This window comes from Etheostoma cragini, chromosome 5, assembly GCF_013103735.1.
Source record: "Etheostoma cragini isolate CJK2018 chromosome 5, CSU_Ecrag_1.0, whole genome shotgun sequence".
NCBI classification, from domain to species: Eukaryota; Metazoa; Chordata; class Actinopteri; order Perciformes; family Percidae; genus Etheostoma; species Etheostoma cragini.
In genome coordinates this window covers 22,835,091-22,854,105 of record NC_048411.1, presented here as the reverse complement: position 1 = coordinate 22,854,105, position 19,015 = coordinate 22,835,091, and the positions used below count along the sequence as shown (strand labels likewise).

The 19,015-nt window shown below is 42.9% G+C and overlaps 1 protein-coding gene across 2 annotated transcripts in view; it reads right to left on the bottom strand.

The window, feature by feature from the left end:
- Window positions 1-19,015, bottom strand: part of LOC117944608 (neurogenic locus notch homolog protein 1-like) — a 41,227-nt gene that overhangs the window by 8,695 nt on the left and 13,517 nt on the right. For both annotated transcript variants that reach the window (XM_034871571.1, XM_034871572.1), the window contains exons 3-26: window positions 18,352-18,614; window positions 17,647-17,985; window positions 15,724-15,846; window positions 14,854-15,087; window positions 14,119-14,274; window positions 13,546-13,731; window positions 12,795-12,908; window positions 10,277-10,390; window positions 9,866-10,099; window positions 9,671-9,781; window positions 8,177-8,369; window positions 7,895-8,040; window positions 7,646-7,759; window positions 6,796-6,915; window positions 6,492-6,644; window positions 5,719-5,947; window positions 4,919-5,120; window positions 4,409-4,562; window positions 4,086-4,270; window positions 3,281-3,413; window positions 2,384-2,641; window positions 1,884-1,996; window positions 1,038-1,609; window positions 502-936 (exon numbers count right to left, since the gene is read on the bottom strand). In XM_034871571.1, the coding sequence (XP_034727462.1) occupies window positions 502-936; window positions 1,038-1,609; window positions 1,884-1,996; window positions 2,384-2,641; window positions 3,281-3,413; window positions 4,086-4,270; window positions 4,409-4,562; window positions 4,919-5,120; window positions 5,719-5,947; window positions 6,492-6,644; window positions 6,796-6,915; window positions 7,646-7,759; window positions 7,895-8,040; window positions 8,177-8,369; window positions 9,671-9,781; window positions 9,866-10,099; window positions 10,277-10,390; window positions 12,795-12,908; window positions 13,546-13,731; window positions 14,119-14,274; window positions 14,854-15,087; window positions 15,724-15,846; window positions 17,647-17,985; window positions 18,352-18,614 (4,881 nt within the window). The remainder of the gene's footprint in view (window positions 1-501; window positions 937-1,037; window positions 1,610-1,883; window positions 1,997-2,383; window positions 2,642-3,280; window positions 3,414-4,085; window positions 4,271-4,408; window positions 4,563-4,918; window positions 5,121-5,718; window positions 5,948-6,491; window positions 6,645-6,795; window positions 6,916-7,645; window positions 7,760-7,894; window positions 8,041-8,176; window positions 8,370-9,670; window positions 9,782-9,865; window positions 10,100-10,276; window positions 10,391-12,794; window positions 12,909-13,545; window positions 13,732-14,118; window positions 14,275-14,853; window positions 15,088-15,723; window positions 15,847-17,646; window positions 17,986-18,351; window positions 18,615-19,015) is intronic.

Sequence of the window (19,015 nt, the reverse complement as noted above, 5' to 3'; positions counted from 1 at the left end):
GGGTGGTTATTTGAGTCACTGTTGCCCTTCTATCAGCTCAAACCAGTCTGGCCATTCTCCTCTGACCTCCGGCATCAAGAAGGCATTTCCACCCACAGAACTGCCGCTAACTGGATGTTTTTTCTTTTTTGGACCATTCTCTGTAAACCCTAGAGATGGTTGTGCGTGAAAATCCCAGTAGATTAGCAGTTTCTGAAATACTCAGACCAGCCCTTCTGGCACCAACAATCATGCCACGTTCAAAGTCACTCAAATCACCTTTCTTCCCCATACTGATGCTCGGTTTGAACTGCAGGAGATTCTCTTGACCATGTCTACATGCCTAAATGCACTGAGTTGCCGCCATGTGATTGGCTGCTTAGAAATAAAGTGTTAACGAGCAGTTGGACAGGTGTACCTAATAAAGTGGCCGGTGAGTGTATATATATATATAAGGAGATAGCTTCTGTTACGATTTGACTCCATAAATAAAATTGAATTAAATCAAATTTTCTTGCTCACCCTTTAATCTGGAGGTGATCCAGCTCCCTCTTCATTCTTCTGCTCTCGCCTGCCCCATCATACAGGCTCCTCTTCACCATGTTCAGCACCTTGACAGGAACCTCGGACCACGAATCCACTGAGCGTTTAACGTTGTACTTCTTCAGCTCGTGTTCGTTCCCGTAGTACGGGTAAACCATCATCTCGCCCTTGGTGTCCTTCCTGAATATCACATTGGTACGGAGGACGCGGCTCAGCTCTCGCAGGAAGCCAAAGGAGTTGTTGAGGAGCTGCTCCGGGGTGATGTGGACCACCAGAACCAACTGGCCTACGGCCAGCTTCTCGGGCATGTTGTTGGCACAGTCCAAGCCATCCCACTCGCACTCAGCATTGTTGCAGCCCTGGTCGCAGTGGCCGTCAGCGTAGTGATCCTTGCAGTACTGGTCATACAGAGGACTAAAGAAAATAAGGTAAAGTCAGGGGTACTCTAATTTGGATTAAATTAATGACATTTGAATTTGAATCTTATCTACTTTTCAGTGACAAACACCACTTACTTGCACTGTCCCTCCAGATTTTGGCAGTCAAACCCGTCGTAGAGGCATCCTGCGTTGTCACACTGTGAATCGCACTTTCCGTTGTTGAAGTATCGCCAGCACTGCAGCGAGGCAGAGCAGTTCTTCCACGGATCGTCAAAGTTGAGCGAGCAGTCTCCGTTGTCCCAGCCGCACGCGTGGTTGTTACAGAGCACATCGCAGAACTTGTTGTGCTTAGCTTCCTCACAGAGCGAAATGTTGCAGGTGACTTCCACCTCAGACGGCGGCGGGATGTCGTGTCCGAACCCTCCTTGGAAGCTGTAATCAAGGATGTGGCATCGGAGGCCGTTGAAGTTTGTGGGGCAGACGCAGTGGTAGTATGGCGCCTCAGAGGTGTATTCACACGTGCCACCGTTGTAGCAGGGGTTGGAATTACAGGGGCTGTCGGTGGGATACTGGCACTCAGGCCCAGTGAATGACGGGGCGCACAGACACTTGGGACTCTTGTGGCCGGAGATGCAGGTGCCTCCATTGCGGCAGTGAAGACTGCCACAGGCCTGGGCGTCATATTCACATGTGGAACCAGTAAAGCCCTGGATAAAAAAATTGGAAAAAAAACACATAACAACATAACATTTTAGCTAATAACTCAGAGCTTACTGCCTTTCAACTTGAAATTAGAAAATATAAACATTTACTGTAATTTCTTTCGTAAATAATGACTTGAACCAATTTATTGATAACCAAAATAGTTTGTGATTGATTTAATAGTTGACAACTAATCGATTAATCTTTGCAGCTCTATTAAAACAATATATTTTGTGTGTGTGTGTGTGTGTGTGCTTGTGCGTGTGCGTGGCTACTTACAGGAGGACATTTGCAGATGAAGCCATGTGGGGTGTTACTGGCTACAGCGCAGGTCCCTCCATTGCGACACGGTTTTCCCTTACATCCATCAAACACTGTGTCACAGCGTTGGCCTGTCAGAAGTCAAACACAAAAATATTTGTTAATATTATGTAATTGTTGTATTTTTTTCCCTATGATTTCAGTTCAAGGTAGCAACGTATTATATACATATATACACACATATATATATATATATATATATATATATATATATATATATATATATATATATATATATATATAATCAATGCATTTATTGACTATGTTGTTGTTATTTGTTTAGGCCAATAAAATGTGAGAAAACAGTAAAGTGTGTCAGTAAAACATCCCACAAGTTGTTTTGTCCAACCAACACCCAAAGAATTCTACTCAGACATGGAATGGGAATCAAAAAACACTTCTCCTTCTCTAAACTAACACAAATTGAAGGACCAGCTACCCCCTGACCAGCTGTTCACCTGTGTATCCGGTGCGACACTCGCAGCGGTAGTTGTTGGTGAGCTGGATGCAGCTGTGCGTGCCCCGCGGGTCACAGGGGTTGGAGAGGCACTCGTTGATGTCTCCCTCGCAGCGCTCCCCTACGTATCCCGCAGAGCAGATGCAGTGGTAGCCTCCGACTCGATCCACGCACTTCCCTTTGTTGAAACACTTGGGCTCTTTGGTGACTGGGTCGGTGAACGGGTTGCAATCGTCGATGTTTATCTCACAGTGCACACCTGAGGGAGGGGAATGGTGGGGGAAGAGGGACAAGAAACTTTTTCTCCTTGATATTTTTGCAACATTTAATCTGTGATGCAATCTCTGATGCATTTCAGCGACACTCTTGTGATAATGTTATCTACTTCACTGGTCTAACCATTTTCTCCCAACCGCATGAGATTTCACAACCATCAAAAGATTATTTGTGAGATTAAACAGAGCGCTCTGCACATAAATGACTATAGTCACAGAAAAAAAAACATATAAACCCATAATTCCCCCAGTAATGCAAAATGTCTGAAAATGAGTTATTTTTAAATAATTAGTCTTAAAATCATTAATCTAAAAAATGACTATTTTAAGATGTTTTTTTTTGTTTTTTTTTTAATCAAAATATCTTTCAACATGTCGGCTTTTTTGGGACACACCCAAGTCCGCTGACTCTTTGGCCGGAACTACAACACACACTCCCTTCATGTGTGAGAGAAAAATCAATGGTGTATTTGACATGTAGAGAAAAGGATGGAGGCAAGTCGGGAGGAGTTTTGCAGACATGCCCTGACTGCTTTTAAGCCCTAATTAATTAAGTGTAGAGACAAGGAGGAAAGGATGGAGAGGCGGAGTGGTGTGGAGGAGTGTGTGTGGGGTCCACTGACCTTGGGTTCCCCGTGGACAGGAGCATTTGTAGGTATTGATCAGGTCAATGCAGGTGCCCCCATTCTGGCACGGCTGGGAGAAACATTCATTGATCTCGTCAGAGCAGTTGGTCCCCATATATCCTGGCATGCACTGAGAGAGGGAAGTAACAAGACAGAGAAGAAACGAGAAGAGGAAGTTGAGGAGTAAAAGAAGGAAGGGAGAAGAGAGGGGAAAGTTTAATCAATGTCTGACATGAAACAAAGATGTTTTTTGTTTACCTGGCTATTTTCTGGCCTCCATCCTGCCAAGGCCAGCAGATCCTTTATTGGAGAGAAGATTAACACAACCAAACGTTGTGGGTTCTATTTATAACCAGGTCTCTTTATAAGGACTGCCTAGAATTGTTTTAGCTTAAAGGAAGCCTGCTGTACATTCAGGCATTTTAACAAATTATTGACACAAACTTGAGGTTTAAGATTTAAATTTTTTTTTTGATAATGTAAAAAGACCTTTGAAATTCCAAGTAGAGTTGCCTTTAAGACTACATTTGCAATTAAAATCAAAAGTATGAATCATTGTATGATTGTCCTGATTGTCACTGGAAAATGGCAACATGAAATTAAGTTTAATTAAATTGCTGCAAATTACTATGAAACGTAAAATGTTATCATTATATTTAGACCTGATGCACTCTGATGGCGTTAAAAAGGATTGCACATTATTCCTAAATTGATCCTTCAGTAGCATTTAAAAGGCAATGTAAAATGAAATTACAATCAAATTTCAACAACTAGATGCATTGTTTACGTTGGGTGCTGTTACCTTGCAAGTGTATCCACCTAAAAAGTCAGTACAGGTGGCTCCGTTTTGGCAGGGGTTTGGGGTGCATTCGTCCACCTGCTCCTCACAGTAACTTCCAGTATATCCAATCTGGCAGTGGCAGTAATGAATGTTTCCTGCGTCCAGACACTGACCCGAGTTACGGCATAGATGGGCAACGTCAACTCCTAAGCAGAAAGGATGAATAAGTGTGCTTTTTAAAAAAACATATCACCAACACACTAGCTCAGACCCAATATATGGTAATTTTGATTTGAATATACAAAAGAGCACCTTCGGCTAAAGCCAGATATCTCCCAACTAACCTCTCTGTTTGGCTGCCACTTCACAGGAGACACTTGGGACATCACAATAAAGTCCCGTCCAGCCAGTCTCACACTCACAACTGTAGGTGGTTCCCCTCTGCCAGCAAGTTCCCCCGTTCTTACAGGGTGACGAGTCGCACCAACGAACCAAGGCCTAAAAGATGCAAACACAGTCTCAACCTGAATAGATTCTACCAATTTAAATATCCCAGGAACGCTTTGATTGGGTGATTTGCAGGTCAAAAGAAGAATACAGGTCAAAACGATTATAGGGTTACAAAATAGTTGTAGGAATCAAAAGACTCTACAAACAACAGCAATACATTAAGTAATGCATTAAGACATCCAAAACACATTCGATTTTCAACTACATTCATCCCAGTTTTTACCTGAACAACATTTGACCGGCCAATCACCTAAACAAAGTTTTACTTTTAAAACACTTGACTGGAGTAACATTTCAAAGACAGATGGGCTATCTCAACTTACAGCCACTCTCCCCCCTCCTACCTGACAGTTGAGTCCGATGTATCCGTGTGGGCAGGTGCACTTGTAGGTGCCGTAGCTGTCCTGGCAGGTGCCGCCGTTCAGACAGGGTTTGGAGTCACACTCGTTGATGTCATGCTGGCAGTAGCTCCCAGTGAAGCCCGGCGGACATAAACATGTGAAGGTGTTGATGTCGTCCACACAGGTGCCACCATTGAAGCAGGAGCTGCAGAAAAAAAAGACGTTTAATGAAATTCACCAAAAACATTTGTAAGTATTCTGCAGCTTTTTAGGAAGAAGAAAGGAAGAGAGCAAATCATAAAACCTCTCATTGCCTGAACATGCAGGCTAATTCACATCTGATTTGTCCACAGACAGATAACTAATAGCAAATACTTTTTTCCAGAAATGCCCCACTTAATATTCAAACTCCCACTGGGGAGCGGCTTTGATGGTGTTTAGGAAAACCATTCTTGGTATTTTAACACATAATAGTTACAAGCTCATTTAGAATACAGACTACTAAACCTTGTGTTTACAGGGCAGCTGCAATACAAGAGATGTTGAATTCAGCTTGTGTATATCAATATTCCACCAGAGAGGGCAGTGGTGGACAAGAAAATGGGGTCTACATTAACATTAAGTGGATGAAAGTGAGCCTGTTGATCAGAATAGATGCCTTTACTCACCAATCTGTGTAAACACAGACAAGGACCAGCGCTAACCTGTCTGTCTTAGCTCTTAAAATAAAGCCTTAGGGTTTGAATCTGATATACTGAGCTCTTGATACTAGTACGGTGCTATGTGATCTGTGAGCTCTGTACCTTTCAGTGCAGTCAGGAGTGTTATTTTCACAGTGGATCCCACTGAAGCCGGGCGGGCAGGTACATGTGTAGCTGTTGACGCAGTCGGTGCAGTTGGCTCCATTCTTGCACGGGTTGCTCTCACACTCGTTGATGTCCTCCTCGCACTTTGTGCCCCGAAAGCCGGGCAGGCAGGTGCACAGGAAGCCGTTCACCTCATCCTTACAGAGGCCTCCGTTGCTGCAGGGGTCTGTGGGAGGAAGGGTGACGGAAAGCATTACATTACAAGCAGTGCATATTTTTTGAGGTCTCTGATAAATGCAGCTTTTGGTTTGCAGTGAGTCTAAACTAGGGCTGGACGATTAATCAAAAATGTATCAACATCAAAATTCTGAAGATGTTATTGACGTATATTTCCCATGACGATAATTTCGAGAATTTATTACTGTTGACAGGCCTACTTTCTCCTTAAAAACCTTCTACCACGTGTGTAGTCACACGACTTTGTCTCGGACCAGTCAGCCTCATGGAAAGCATAACGGAGGATAACTCAAATATTAACACAACTGAGCAACTTGTGCCCAAAACAACAGCAGTATCTGTAGTCTGGAAACATTTTAGCTTCAGAAAAGATGATTTAGAACAATGTTAATAATTATTGCTCATTTATCCTTATCGAGGTAAAAAGTGCAATTAATCGTTATTTTGATTTTGGGTCATATCGTGCAGCCCTAGTCAAAAGCATATACTGTATTAAGAAAATTAAGTAAAGGGAGAGAAACTTAAGAACGTACTGGGCTTGCAGTCATCGATGTTGCTATCACAGTTGCGTCCAGTGAAGCCTAGTTTGCAGACACAGCGGTAACTGCCCAAAGTGTTCTGGCAGGTTGCACCATTGCGACAGGGATTCTTCACACACTCTTTGATGTCCACCTCACATGTTTGGCCTTGGTGGAGTGGAAACAGGAAGATAATGTAAATTTCACCTCTTATTTGAAACGGTGGTGCAAAACAAATACATATGGGTAACAGGATAAGATAAGACAACACTTAGCTGATTCCCAGGAGGGAGAAGAGTATACAGACACTAATGTTTACCTTGCCATCCTTCAGGACAGACGCAGGAGAAGCTCTGATAGTCCTCAGACTCCTGACACACTCCTTCATGCTTGCAGGGTTTGGAGCTGCAGGGCGCCATCAAGTTTTCACAGTTCTCTCCTGTAACGCACAAACAAAAACACACACACACACACACACACACACATACATACACACACACACACCTTTAATTAAAAAAACATTGCATTCGTATCATGTAGGAGTCATGAACTTGGAGATAACCCAACCCAAATGGACACAGAATCATCTTTCAATCAGAGCTATCAGAAGATTTTAGCCAGGTTCTGTCAGTATTAGAGGCCTGCGGAGACATTTCCCTATCTGTTTCCACAAAACACGGCTCGCACAGGAAGCTGGCTCCAGTTTCCGGCCATTGTGAAGCCATTTGCTGTTCTGTGAGACAGGAAGCAGTCAAACAGGAAATGTGTCAAGCACCCCGTTCCCACCCCGCCACAAGCAATGGCCTTTTATTTAAGTCATGTGGATTTTTCCGAAAAGACGACTCGACAAATGCAAGAAAATTTGCCCTTAGCCTTTCCATCATTGTCTGTTTTGTCAAAAAATAAGTGAGATGGCATGAAAATATTTTCCTGCTCTCTTATCAGGTTTACTTGTGTATCAAAGAGGAGCAGAGAGAGTCAGAGGTTTGGTGTCTTTCAGCCCTGAGGAAGTCTTGCTGCTGAACTTGACTCGACAGACATTTTTCCTCTTTTGCCCAGTAACCTTAAGCACACAGGCTGTGGAAACTGCCCCCTCGCCAAGCAAGGAAATGCCAGAACACGAGCCCAACTCATGGGTGTATCAAATATTTTCAATAATATCTTAATACCCGTGTAAGGCAGAATACAGTTGCACTTGTAGCCAGCGACATCGTCAATGCAGGTCCCCTGGTTGAGGCAGGGGTTGGACGCACATTCATTGATGTTGGTCTGGCAATTTGGTCCTGCGGTTAGAGTGGACAATATATTACACACACTTCAGCTGAAGGTCAACAGTCAATTGGTGTGGTTTGGATGACAAACACACACAAGATAAGCAAAAAACCTTGACACACACACTCATCCACAAAAATACTGACCAGTGAAGCCCATGCGACAGGTGCAAACGTATCCGCTGGTCATGTCCTTGCAGGTGCCTCCATTCATACATGGGTTGGATTCACACTCATTGTTGTTGATGTCGCAATTTTTACCGCTCCAGCCAGAATCACACAGGCATTTATAGCTGATGGGGAGAAATTGGGGAAAAATCTCAGTTTGTAGACACCAAACTGTAGATGCATTAAGTGCAAATGCATGTGCTGATTGTTCTGTAATTTTGCAGTGTATTTTAAAATAAACCCATTTGTAGAATGCCTCACCCGTTGATCTTGTCCTCACAGTGACCGTGAATGCAGGGGTTGCTGAGGCACTCGTTGACCTGGGAGAAGCAGGTGGCATCATGGAAACCTTCTGGACACCTGCAGGTGAAGCTGTTGATGCCATCGATACAGGTGCCGCCGTTGTAGCAGGGGTTGATGGCACACTCATCAGTGTTGATGTTACACATGGTACCTGAGAGAAAGGAGAAGATACTCTGCTATATTTTCTGGAGGAGTCTGAAAGCAACAGTCCTCCATTTTGGTGAGATACGCTTATTAACTTATACGAGAGGATTGATACAACTCTTATGTCTGTACGTCAACAAGGCATGGTTTTACAGGGGGGTATGTGTGGGACTATTTCTTATCCGGGTGCAGTAAGTCATTGCTCCTGACCAACAAATAGTCCTGCACACATTCCCCCGTAAACAGCATGTTTTTTTTTCACCTAGCCAGCCTAGTTGTTTTACCCAATTTTCAGACATTATGCTAAGCTAATCATCTACTAGCTGCATCCTCATATTTAACGGAAAAGATATTAAAGAGGAATTTAAATTTTCATCTAACTACAATAACTTCTGCAACATGTCACCAGAACGGTGTTGCACTATTATTTGAAATACTCAATGCCAACTCACAGAGCAACACACAAAGACGCCTGCTACACAATGATGTCTATATCTCAGTTCAGCAAATGTATCAATTTCCAGAAACATGAGGGGTTTTAGGCCCCCTTTTGTCGGCCACTTGAAGCGTTGACGCTATTCAGCGCGGTGCCATGCATAACATAAAAGCAGCCCATTTAGCTTTAAAGCAGGGACCGGCTTCCAAGCTTTTAAAAGCTCAACTTTCAGGAATCTTTCAGGGAATCTTTTCTCCTGCTCAAATCCCAGGTGACTGTGTGTGCCAGTGTGTGTGTTTCTGTCCTCTCTTTGTAGGGGAGGGTAGCTTGGGGTGTCTTAACAGCAGCAGGTTGGGGACAGGGTGGAGCTGGAAAGTGACACCGTTCAAGCCTTAGAGGAGTGTGCTCACTCGCTCGCCATCTGTCACCCTCGCCCTCCCTATTAAGACCCTTCATCCAAATGTTCGATAATCCAGTCCTGCACCTTAAACACTCATTTTGTCCGGTCACCTGAGACTGCAGCCCCGTTTAACCTGTCCTACGTTAACTTTACGATTACAGACCGCCTTTCTGCAAATTGAAGGTCTTCAACTATTCAATAGGTAGAGAAAGAGAGTCATCTCCAACACACTAACAAGGATGTACTGTTTATACCGTAGGAGGAGGAAGCAGCAAAATAGCTAACTTGGCTACAAAATATGCTGGCATTATTCTTCTCTCACAATGCCCAGCTTCCCACTTCCTCTTCAGGGGTCAGTAGAAGTTTCTACTCTTTTAGCTTTTGTAGAGAAATGATGACAAAGAGGTTGAGCTGAATCCTCTACCATATGACAGTAATATTAAGACCGACTCTCGGTGCAAACGTTGCTCACCTGTGTAGCCGGGTTTACAGGCGCATTCGTAGCCATTGATCTTGTCGATGCAGGTGCCATAGTCACAGGGATTGCTCTTGCAGTCGTCAATGTTGATTTCACAGTTTATACCTGTCAGAAAATTGCTTTCAGTATCCTCAGATTTGAGAAGAGAGTACTGTTTGCATCATCTAGTTGTATGTGTGTGGCGATTACCTGTGGTGCCTTTGAGGCAGCTGCAGATATAGGCGTTCTCTCTGTCCTGGCAGGTGCCTCCGTTCCTGCACGGCTGACTCAGACACTCGTTGATGTTGGTCTCACACAGCCGGCCGGTGTATCCAGGGTTGCAGTGGCAGCTGAAGGAGGCCAGACCGTCGATGCAGGTGCCGTAGTGGCACGGGTCAGAGTAACACTCGTTGATGTCCGTCTCACAGTGCCTCCCAGAGTAACCTGAAAAAAGGGTGGTTTTCTTTTGAACTGATGTACTCATTTTTAATTAATTGGATTTAATAGGGTGTACTTCACTTTTTAATTACATGTTTTAACTCAAAACTTCCCATTCCCTTTTTCAGAGGGCCTTTAAAGTTTCTACTTCTCTGATTGCAGCTTCTGTTTAAACTTTCATACCTTCAGTGCACTCGCAGGTGTACTTATTGGGTCCGTCTGTGCATTTGGCGCCATTTTTGCACGGTGTGCTGGCACACTCGTCAATGTCTATCTGGCAAAGGTTCCCACTGAAGCCTGTAAAAACAACAAGAGGGAGTTATGTGCATTTGAGCAGGAAGGAGTGTGAGTGTGTGTGTGTGTGTGCGTGTGTGTGTGTGTGTGTGTGTGTACACACGGCCACAGTGTTCTCACCATTTCAAACCAAAGTCCCACTTAAAATCCTGAGCCCTAACTATTTGAGCTCTCAGCGAATAAGAAACCTGCATGTTAATTAACAACTGTGCAACGCTACAAACTCTTTATCTTTCCTTTCACTTCTTTTCAGCACGACTCCAGAAGGAGACGGCATAGGGGGGACGATTTGTTCAAAGCAGGGAGAGGGCGGGAGGGAGCAACGGAGGGAAAGAAATGAAGGAAGAATGAAAGTTGCGAGGCCTCCTGACCAAGGGGTGAGAGACAAAGGAGGGCCTGTCTGCTCAACGCAACGCCAAACTGAGCCCGTTGCCTCCTTTGTCTCCCAAAACTTTTCCATTACAATGTGCATTCTCCTGTCTTGCTTTCACCCCTTCTCCACCTCCCTCCCCCCACCCCTTCCACTCTCTGCCCACTTTTAAAAAGAACCAGCTTGACCTTTGACCCTCTACTATTTAAACTCGTCATTCAAAATCAGCCAGCAGGCTGTCTTTTTTCCTGGAGTTATTCTCATCTCAGATATTTTTATTCTCGTCTCCACTCCGTCACATGATGGTAAAGTCCAAGGACTAGTAGGATGTTGTCTGATGAAGGGATAAAAGTTTTACACCACCCCCCTCCACTACAGCAGGAACACACAGGTGGTTTAAGAAAAAAAGAGTGAGTTGCAGCTAATCCGGTGAGGAAATATTTGTGTAACTGGCGGCGAGCTGATTTCTCCCAGTGGACTTTGCTGAAACCATTCACTGACAACTGCAACATGAATACATGTGTGTTTTCAGTGACACACAAATGTATATATAAATACATACAAACTGACTACAAAAAATATCACTATATAATGGTGACTGTCCTTTTAGGAAGTTGTACCAAACATTTATTTGTGCTTGTATTATTTTTGAGTGTGTTGTGTGACATATAGTGTATATCTCTACAGTATGCAGCCAGACAACATCTGATTTTGGCACTTCACAGCCCTAGAAATGAAAAAAATTGCGCTTTTTTCACAGTCCAGTTACAGTGCCGCATGAAAGAATTTCCTCAGATGCACACATACGCATCCACACACAAAGCTGAAGCAGAAATATAAGCATGCAGAGGCATGCACGCACACATATACAGACCCCAGACTGCTGGAATCAGACATTTCAATGGCTCTCCGTGGGGTTTCCATGGCTATTCCATGTACAGAAATAATAAGAGGGGACCCTCGCCTCAGGCCTGGCTCACAACGGGGACAAATTTACATCTCAAGCAGGGCGGTTAAGACCCCTTCCCCTTCTATACCCCTCCCTTCCTGCTTCAGCATAACGGTCTGTGCTCCTCAACACCCCCCACACCCCTCCCAAACAACACTTTCACTACCACCACTTTGTGCTGCTTCCTCACATAACCCTCTCTCACTGTCACACAGAGTTTTCTTAGGCGTTAAGCTCTCGTGTTCACGCTTGTTCCCCCTCTATCAATTCTAAAGCTTTCTTGTTGGGGTGTCTTTCTTTTTTCTTTTCTTTCCATTTTTCCTCTTTCCTTTCTTTTTTCTCTCAACAGGAGGAATCCTGCTTCTCTACACCCAGGCCGCCTTTGATCCACCCAACTCAGTGCTTCTCTATTTTCCTCCCCAAAAAAATAAATAAAAATCACTTCCACCTCAATGATCCCGATGAAAGAATTCAAAACAAAAAAACACATTTGGAGTGTTTGAAGATCGTTCCTTTGCTTTCTTCTATTCTCTCAATCCAAGATTCAATACTTGCATTCCTTCACCCACGAACAGAACATCAATACCTCATGTCCAAAAAGTGTAACCCCAATGGCATTTCTAATATAAAGAGCTGAAGAAACACAGTAGCTGCCTTCAAATTAGACAAAATGACTACCTCATTCGTCCCCACAACACAGAAAGTGTCATTTTATAGTACCAGCTCTGCCTGCTATTATTAGCTCTCCCTTGTTCCCAGTCACAATCAAAAGTCTTTTTAAGATCCGCAAGTTTCTGCTCACTCATCAGACTTTGTAAAAGGGATAAGAAACTTGTTTCAAATGTTCAAACTTCCTCAAGTCTTTCCCTATAGATTTTCCCCCCTCTCCTCCTCGACTGCTGCGTTCGTTCTGGGCTACCCGGGCCTGCGTAAGCCTGCCTCAGGGCTGGGATTAGTGCCCGTCCAGAAAGGTGTGCGTGTGAGTTTGAGTGAAAGAGAGAGACAGAGAGAGAGAGATCGACCTCTGTGCCCCCTGGCCCCATGCCCCCCTCCTCCCTCCCCTGCATGCAGCAGTACGGCAGCCTCACCTATGGGGCACTGGCAGTGAAAGGCGTTGATTTTGTCGATACACTTGCCGCTGTTCAGGCAGGGGCTGCTGGCGCACTCGTCCGTATCGATCTCGCAGAATTCCCCCTCGTAACCTGGCCAATTGGCAAGGAATGAACGGAAGGGAGATAGATTGGTTAGACAGAGACAGAGGCGCTTTCACACTGCTGTTATATATACTGCTGCAACAGATTTAAGTTATGCACAGAGGCCATATAAGTAGGAGTAGGAATCATAATGAAATGCTTAACTATGTTATAGCTTTGAGGTCATCAAATTGCTTGTTTTTTCCAACCAACAGTCCAACAAGAGATATTCAGTTTAATTCATTCATCAATTATGAACATAGTTGCCGGTTCACTTCAGCCGATTTAATAATCAATTAACTAACTGTTTGTTTCAGCTCTATTTTTTAAGCTTAAGAATTGACACAGTTTCAGAAAAAGATTACCATCACAATTTCCCAGAGACAATGATATAAAACAGATTATTTTTCTTTACAAATTGCTAAAACAGTTTTAAGTCCATGTGACTTGTTTGTAAGCCTTAATGTACAATAACTCGGCAATTTTAATCAATACAAATAGTTGATAAAGTCAAATACCCACTATATTAGAGTGTAACAACAACTTTTAGGAGTGATAATGCATCAGGAATGTGTTAAATGTTAAAAAAAGACAAAGTCAGACACCCGAGTATCAGTATTTTTCAAAATAACTCAAATGGTCTTACCTGGCATGCAGATACAGTGGAAGTCTCCTATTTGGTCAAGGCACGTGGCCTCATTCATACACGGGTTGGACATGCACTCGTTGATGTCCAGCTCGCAGCGTGGCCCCACGTAACCCCGCTGGCACTTACACTGGAACGATCCCTTGGTGTTTATACACTTCCCTCTGTGCTCACACGGGTTGGAACCTGTTTAAACAAATTAGTACTTTAACTTCACTCTAACAGGCCGTCTCGTAGAGATCAAACTGTAAAGACATGATTTAGGTGGTTTAGTGTTGTTTGACAAAGCCAAACCAAAGCCTCAAGTGTTTGTGATTACAACAAAAACACCCCTAAGGGTGTTATTTACTGCGATTATGGACACAATTGTGGTTACCAATGTACCAATAATAACAGGAAAGAATGAGCTTGTATTGTGGCTTGTACAAAAGTGGAAAAGCTTTTGTTGACAGTAGGTTAGTCAAATAGCTCTGTGAGATTGCAAAAGATAAAATGTGTCTTCAATCATTCAGATATTTGGCCTAAAACTATGAAGACAAACAGACTGTGCAGGTCAGGTAGTGGGAGTTTTACCCAGAGCACACTCGTCCACATCCTGATCACAGGAAGCTCCGATGTATCCCGATGGGCAGGTACAGAAGTGATTTCCAGTGACGGGGTTGGTGTCACAGTTGGAGCCCTTCTGACAAGGGTTGCTGATGCAGGCATCGTCCAGCTGGCACAGCAGTCCTGGTACACAACACACAAGATAGACTTTATAATACTTGACCAAATAGCCTCCTGTGGTGTTTTCAACACTTGTATAAGTACACATTGCAACATGTGTATATTATAAGAACAGCACAGAATTCACGTCAAAGATTCAATTTTATTTGGGGAAGACAAAGTAGGTTAAAAAGATGTCCCTCCAGTAAAACAAACTGATGGACGCCATCACATTAGCATCTTCAAATGGCAGTGAGAAGTTAACTGAATGTCAAAATGTAGAAATGATCTAATGTGTAATCTGTAGACACTAAAAAACTAACTAATGGTTTCCAAGGACACCATTGCCACAGAGACACTAAAGATCATCATTAATAAATTTGTCACTTTTCCTGCATGGAGCACTGGTGTTGACTTTACAGCCTTTTGTTTTAAATTTGTTACTTCCTGTGCCCTTTATACCCAACAATAAATTGTAATTATGTAAAAGACAGCTAATCTAAAGAATTTAAGCTTACACAGCCATTACGTTTTCATATAAAATTGTTTTCTATAACGCATTAAGAGCTAATTTCCCGTGAATTAAAATGAACGTGTAAGTACCTGTGCGGCCATGGGGGCACTCGCAGTAGAAAGAAGCTACGCGGTCGTGACAGGTGGATCCTTGGTGGCATGCAGCACTGGCACAGTCATCGATGTTCTCGCTGCAGTCGTCACCAGTCCAGCCGTTCACGCACACGCACTGGTAGCTGCCGTAGGTGTTGTGGCACGTGCCGCCATTTTGGCAGGCGTTGGGCATCAGCTGGCACTCATCAACGTCCTCTGTGCAGAGCTGACCTGTGGGAGGACCAGATATCCGGGGTTAAAGTTCACTTATATCCCAAAAATAATTTCTTCTTCTACGTCTCCTGGTGAACTGGTGTAACTTCTTTACAGTATATAAAGTCCCTAGGGCTGGGATGCTGCACCTTTCTCCCGATTAGTTTTTTTCACGGGTTTTACATGAGTGCCAATTCAATTTGCATTGCCATTTTCATTTGTTGTGATTCTAAAAGTATTGCGATTTGATAGTATTGCCATTTTCTTTCCAACAAAACAAAAGTTAAATAATGCCCTTCTAGGAGACAATACATCATGAGACACTTCTAAAAGCAAATTGTTTTCTTAAAAGAATGACTATCACATGTAAGACAGTAAGTCTGACATTCATTTGTAAAGAAGAACATGACGTATTGTATATTTTCAGAATTTTCTGCTTTCGCTCTGTTTTGACTGCAACAGATTTGATCTAGTCAACGTCAACGGTACTGCATTAATATGTTATTTAAGTGAATCATTGGTAAAATAAATGAAATAAATTATTCTAGGGAAAAAAAATCGATTTTAAAAATCATCGCAAAAAATATAATATTCACTACGATTAAAGTGATAATAACTTTTTTTTTTGTAATAGAACATCGCTATATTACAAACCTGTAAATTCTGGTTTACACTGGCAATTATAAGTGTTGACTCCATCTACACATGTCCCGCCATTCTGGCACTCGTGAGTTGGACAGTCGTCAATGTTGTGGTTGCAGTTTTTGCCCATAAAACCTGAAACAAAGAGAGAAACATAAGTGGGAGGCTTCAAATTTTCAGTTAGTCATTTCTCCTCCATCTCCCAATTACAAAAAAGGAGTGAAACTTCCCTACAGTTCAATGTGGTCAACTGTCTTTTCCTTCCAAGAAAAAAGACAGCTGTGCCCTCTTGAGGTCTGTGGCAACCTTGCCATGTAATAGCATCCACTGTGGCTGTCTATACAGTTACACAAGAGGAAACCACTGGACTGCACATGTGGCATGTTGGGAATTAAATCAAAACCAGTACCAATAAGACATCAGCGCCACTGCCAGGATTCCTTTCGGTCATCTTTGCCAAAAATGTTATAGTGTTTCCTAAACAATTGTTTGTTTACTTCTGAGTTCAAGGCGTACTACTAGTAATGCTGACTCTTATCTGAAATGTACTAAAAACTTGTTATTAGAAACAGACATTCCTGCAAAACAAAATAAGTGTTTGTTGCTTTCAACCATTGTTTAGTACCTTCACGCAAATATATCAGAAAGAATGGGACAAGATTTTACAATTCATCGAGCAGTAACTCACACCTAGAACGGCATTTTGTCAAAGCGTATTTGCAAAATAAATTCTGAAAATGCTTTACAATTACTGAAACAGTAAGAAAAGCTGTCTTGATCATGAAATGAGCAAGGCACCATATGGGGATTTCAAAAGATGTAAACATGTTAGGCCTCAAGTGTACTTCAAAACATTTGCAAAACCAATTTATCCTGAAATATTGAAAACCTCTATTGTTTATATCCATGTTTGCTAGCTTGGAGTCTTCTTCCCTCCCTTTCTAGTCTGCTTGGCGTATTACTAACATCTGTTGGTCAGTAGAATATGGCAAAAACCATTAGCAAGAATGTGAATCGTGTCACTCACAGTGCTTGGGTCCTCTGTAAATATGGGACCCACTTATAAAAACCTTGATTCGTAAAGATGCTTCTTCAAAGGAGGAGCAAGAGACTCAGCTAATTGAAATTTTAAGTGTAAAATATGTTATGTTCTTTTTTTCAAGGATAACAAAATACAAAAGGATGCTGTTTCAAGGAACAGCTTGTTTTGGACTTAATGGTAACAGACAAAAACAAAGTAAAGTTAGTGTATGCAGAGGTCTATATCCCAGCAAGCTTTGTATTGCTTCACTCCGCTATGTGAAAAGGATGTTGTCCTTGACCATTTCCTTATGATAAGCCCCGATGGCTTCCTGCTCTGCCTTGTTCACACACTGTACACAGCAAAGTAGAAACGCACACGTATTAATGTACGCATACACACAAACACAAGCAGGAACAGCCCCGCCTTGAATGACATCATTGCTTAGCCAGCAACAAGCAGGCAGTTATATTTAAATTCAACTTGATAGACTTCAGGAACACAGTGCATTTAATAAGCTGACTGATATCACACCTCAGTACTAAAAACAACAACCTTCAGAAAAGTGTTTAAGTATGTACAAACACTCTAAACCGCTATGATTATTTTTAGTTCTACATGGTTTTTCCACATACAAAGTTTTCCACAAAAAAAAAAATGCTCTGAAAAGCACATCTACTCTTTCTCCTTCATTATCAAATTCTGGATCTGTGTGCATCAAGATGACAAGAAACATCAGAGGGATTCAGCCATACATGTTTAAGCCTCTTCATTCCCTAAACGATGCTGGTCACACAAGCATTTCAATCACACATACTCAAAAGCCTTACAGCTGCGGAACATCAGATCGTCTAATAAGAAAATCCTGATAATAATGAAGCACCCAAGCCATAAATCATGTGTAATCTCCATACCTGGCACACAGGAGCATTCGTAGCTGGTCTCTCCCTTCTGGATGCAGGTGCCTCCGTTTTGGCAGGGTGACGGGTTGCAGGGCAAGTAGCGGCTCTCGCAGTGCTTGCCCGTGTACTCCTGCGGGCACTGGCATTGATAGCGGCCAAGCTCATTGATGCACAAACCACCATTCTTGCAGGGCGAAGGATTCACATCACATTCGTTGACGTCCTGTTTGCAGGTCTTTCCAGAGAAGAAGGGCGTGCAGCTACAGATGTAGTGGGACTCAATGGCGGAGCACTGGCCACCGTTGGCACACGGATTGGAGGCACAGGGGTTGGCTTGTTGGCACAGTTTACCTGAGGGCACAGAGTAATGCTGTTCTATAGGCTGTGCTAGGCTCTTTTCTCAGGGTCAGAGGTTACTTCTGACTTTACTCTTAGTTACATCATGAGAAAACTAAACTACCTAGTTTAACAATCTCATCTGAGACAATGATCATGAAATGAATCAAGTGTTTATCAAACTTGTTCTGTTAATTCTGGAAACCTCTGCAGTCTCGTGAAACTTCAAATGACCCCTTAACACAGAACGTTGTCTTTTGCAATTACTATTGTTTGTGATCAGTTCAACAAATGATGATCATGTTAATCATTTTGCGACCCCTTAGATAATTATAAAGTTAAAAATCACTGCTCTACTATCCCAATCCTGTTGCATGTTACCTGACCATCCAGGTGGGCAGCGGCACTTGTACGTCTGGAGACTCTCCAGCTCGCAGGTGCCTCCGTTGCGACATGGCGAGCTGATACAGACATTGTTGATGGGTGTCACACAGCGGCGGTCGGTGAAGCCCAGTCTGCAGGTGCAGCTGAAGTCCACCGTGTTCCCCTTGGACACGGCGCGACATGTGCCGCCGTTCATGCATGGCGAGGTTGTGCACGGGTCAGGAAACTGGCACCTGCTTCCTACGTTTCCATCCAGGCACCTGAGAAAACACAGGTAGAGAAGTCAGCAACAACATCAGCAGCCCCTGACAAGTGAGGAATGAAAATGCTGCATCTATAATGGGGATAAATGAATCTGCATAAGGTCATATGCGTCTTCTTTGAAGATTGTCTTCTATATAAGAAAATCTAAAAGACTGAAATAACTATTTTGCAACTACTTGATTCCACGAAAAACTGGGTTAAAATAAGCACAGCTCACCATTTAACATACCTACAAGAAAAAGGCATCTAGAAAACACATTAAATCTATCATGCAGGCTTGATTAATAAAAGAATGACTGGTTTAAAATGTCTCAATCAAGTAATTATTTATCAAACAAAAGATTATGAAGAACTACCAGTATATCATGAATACATACACTTCATCAATGATCTGATA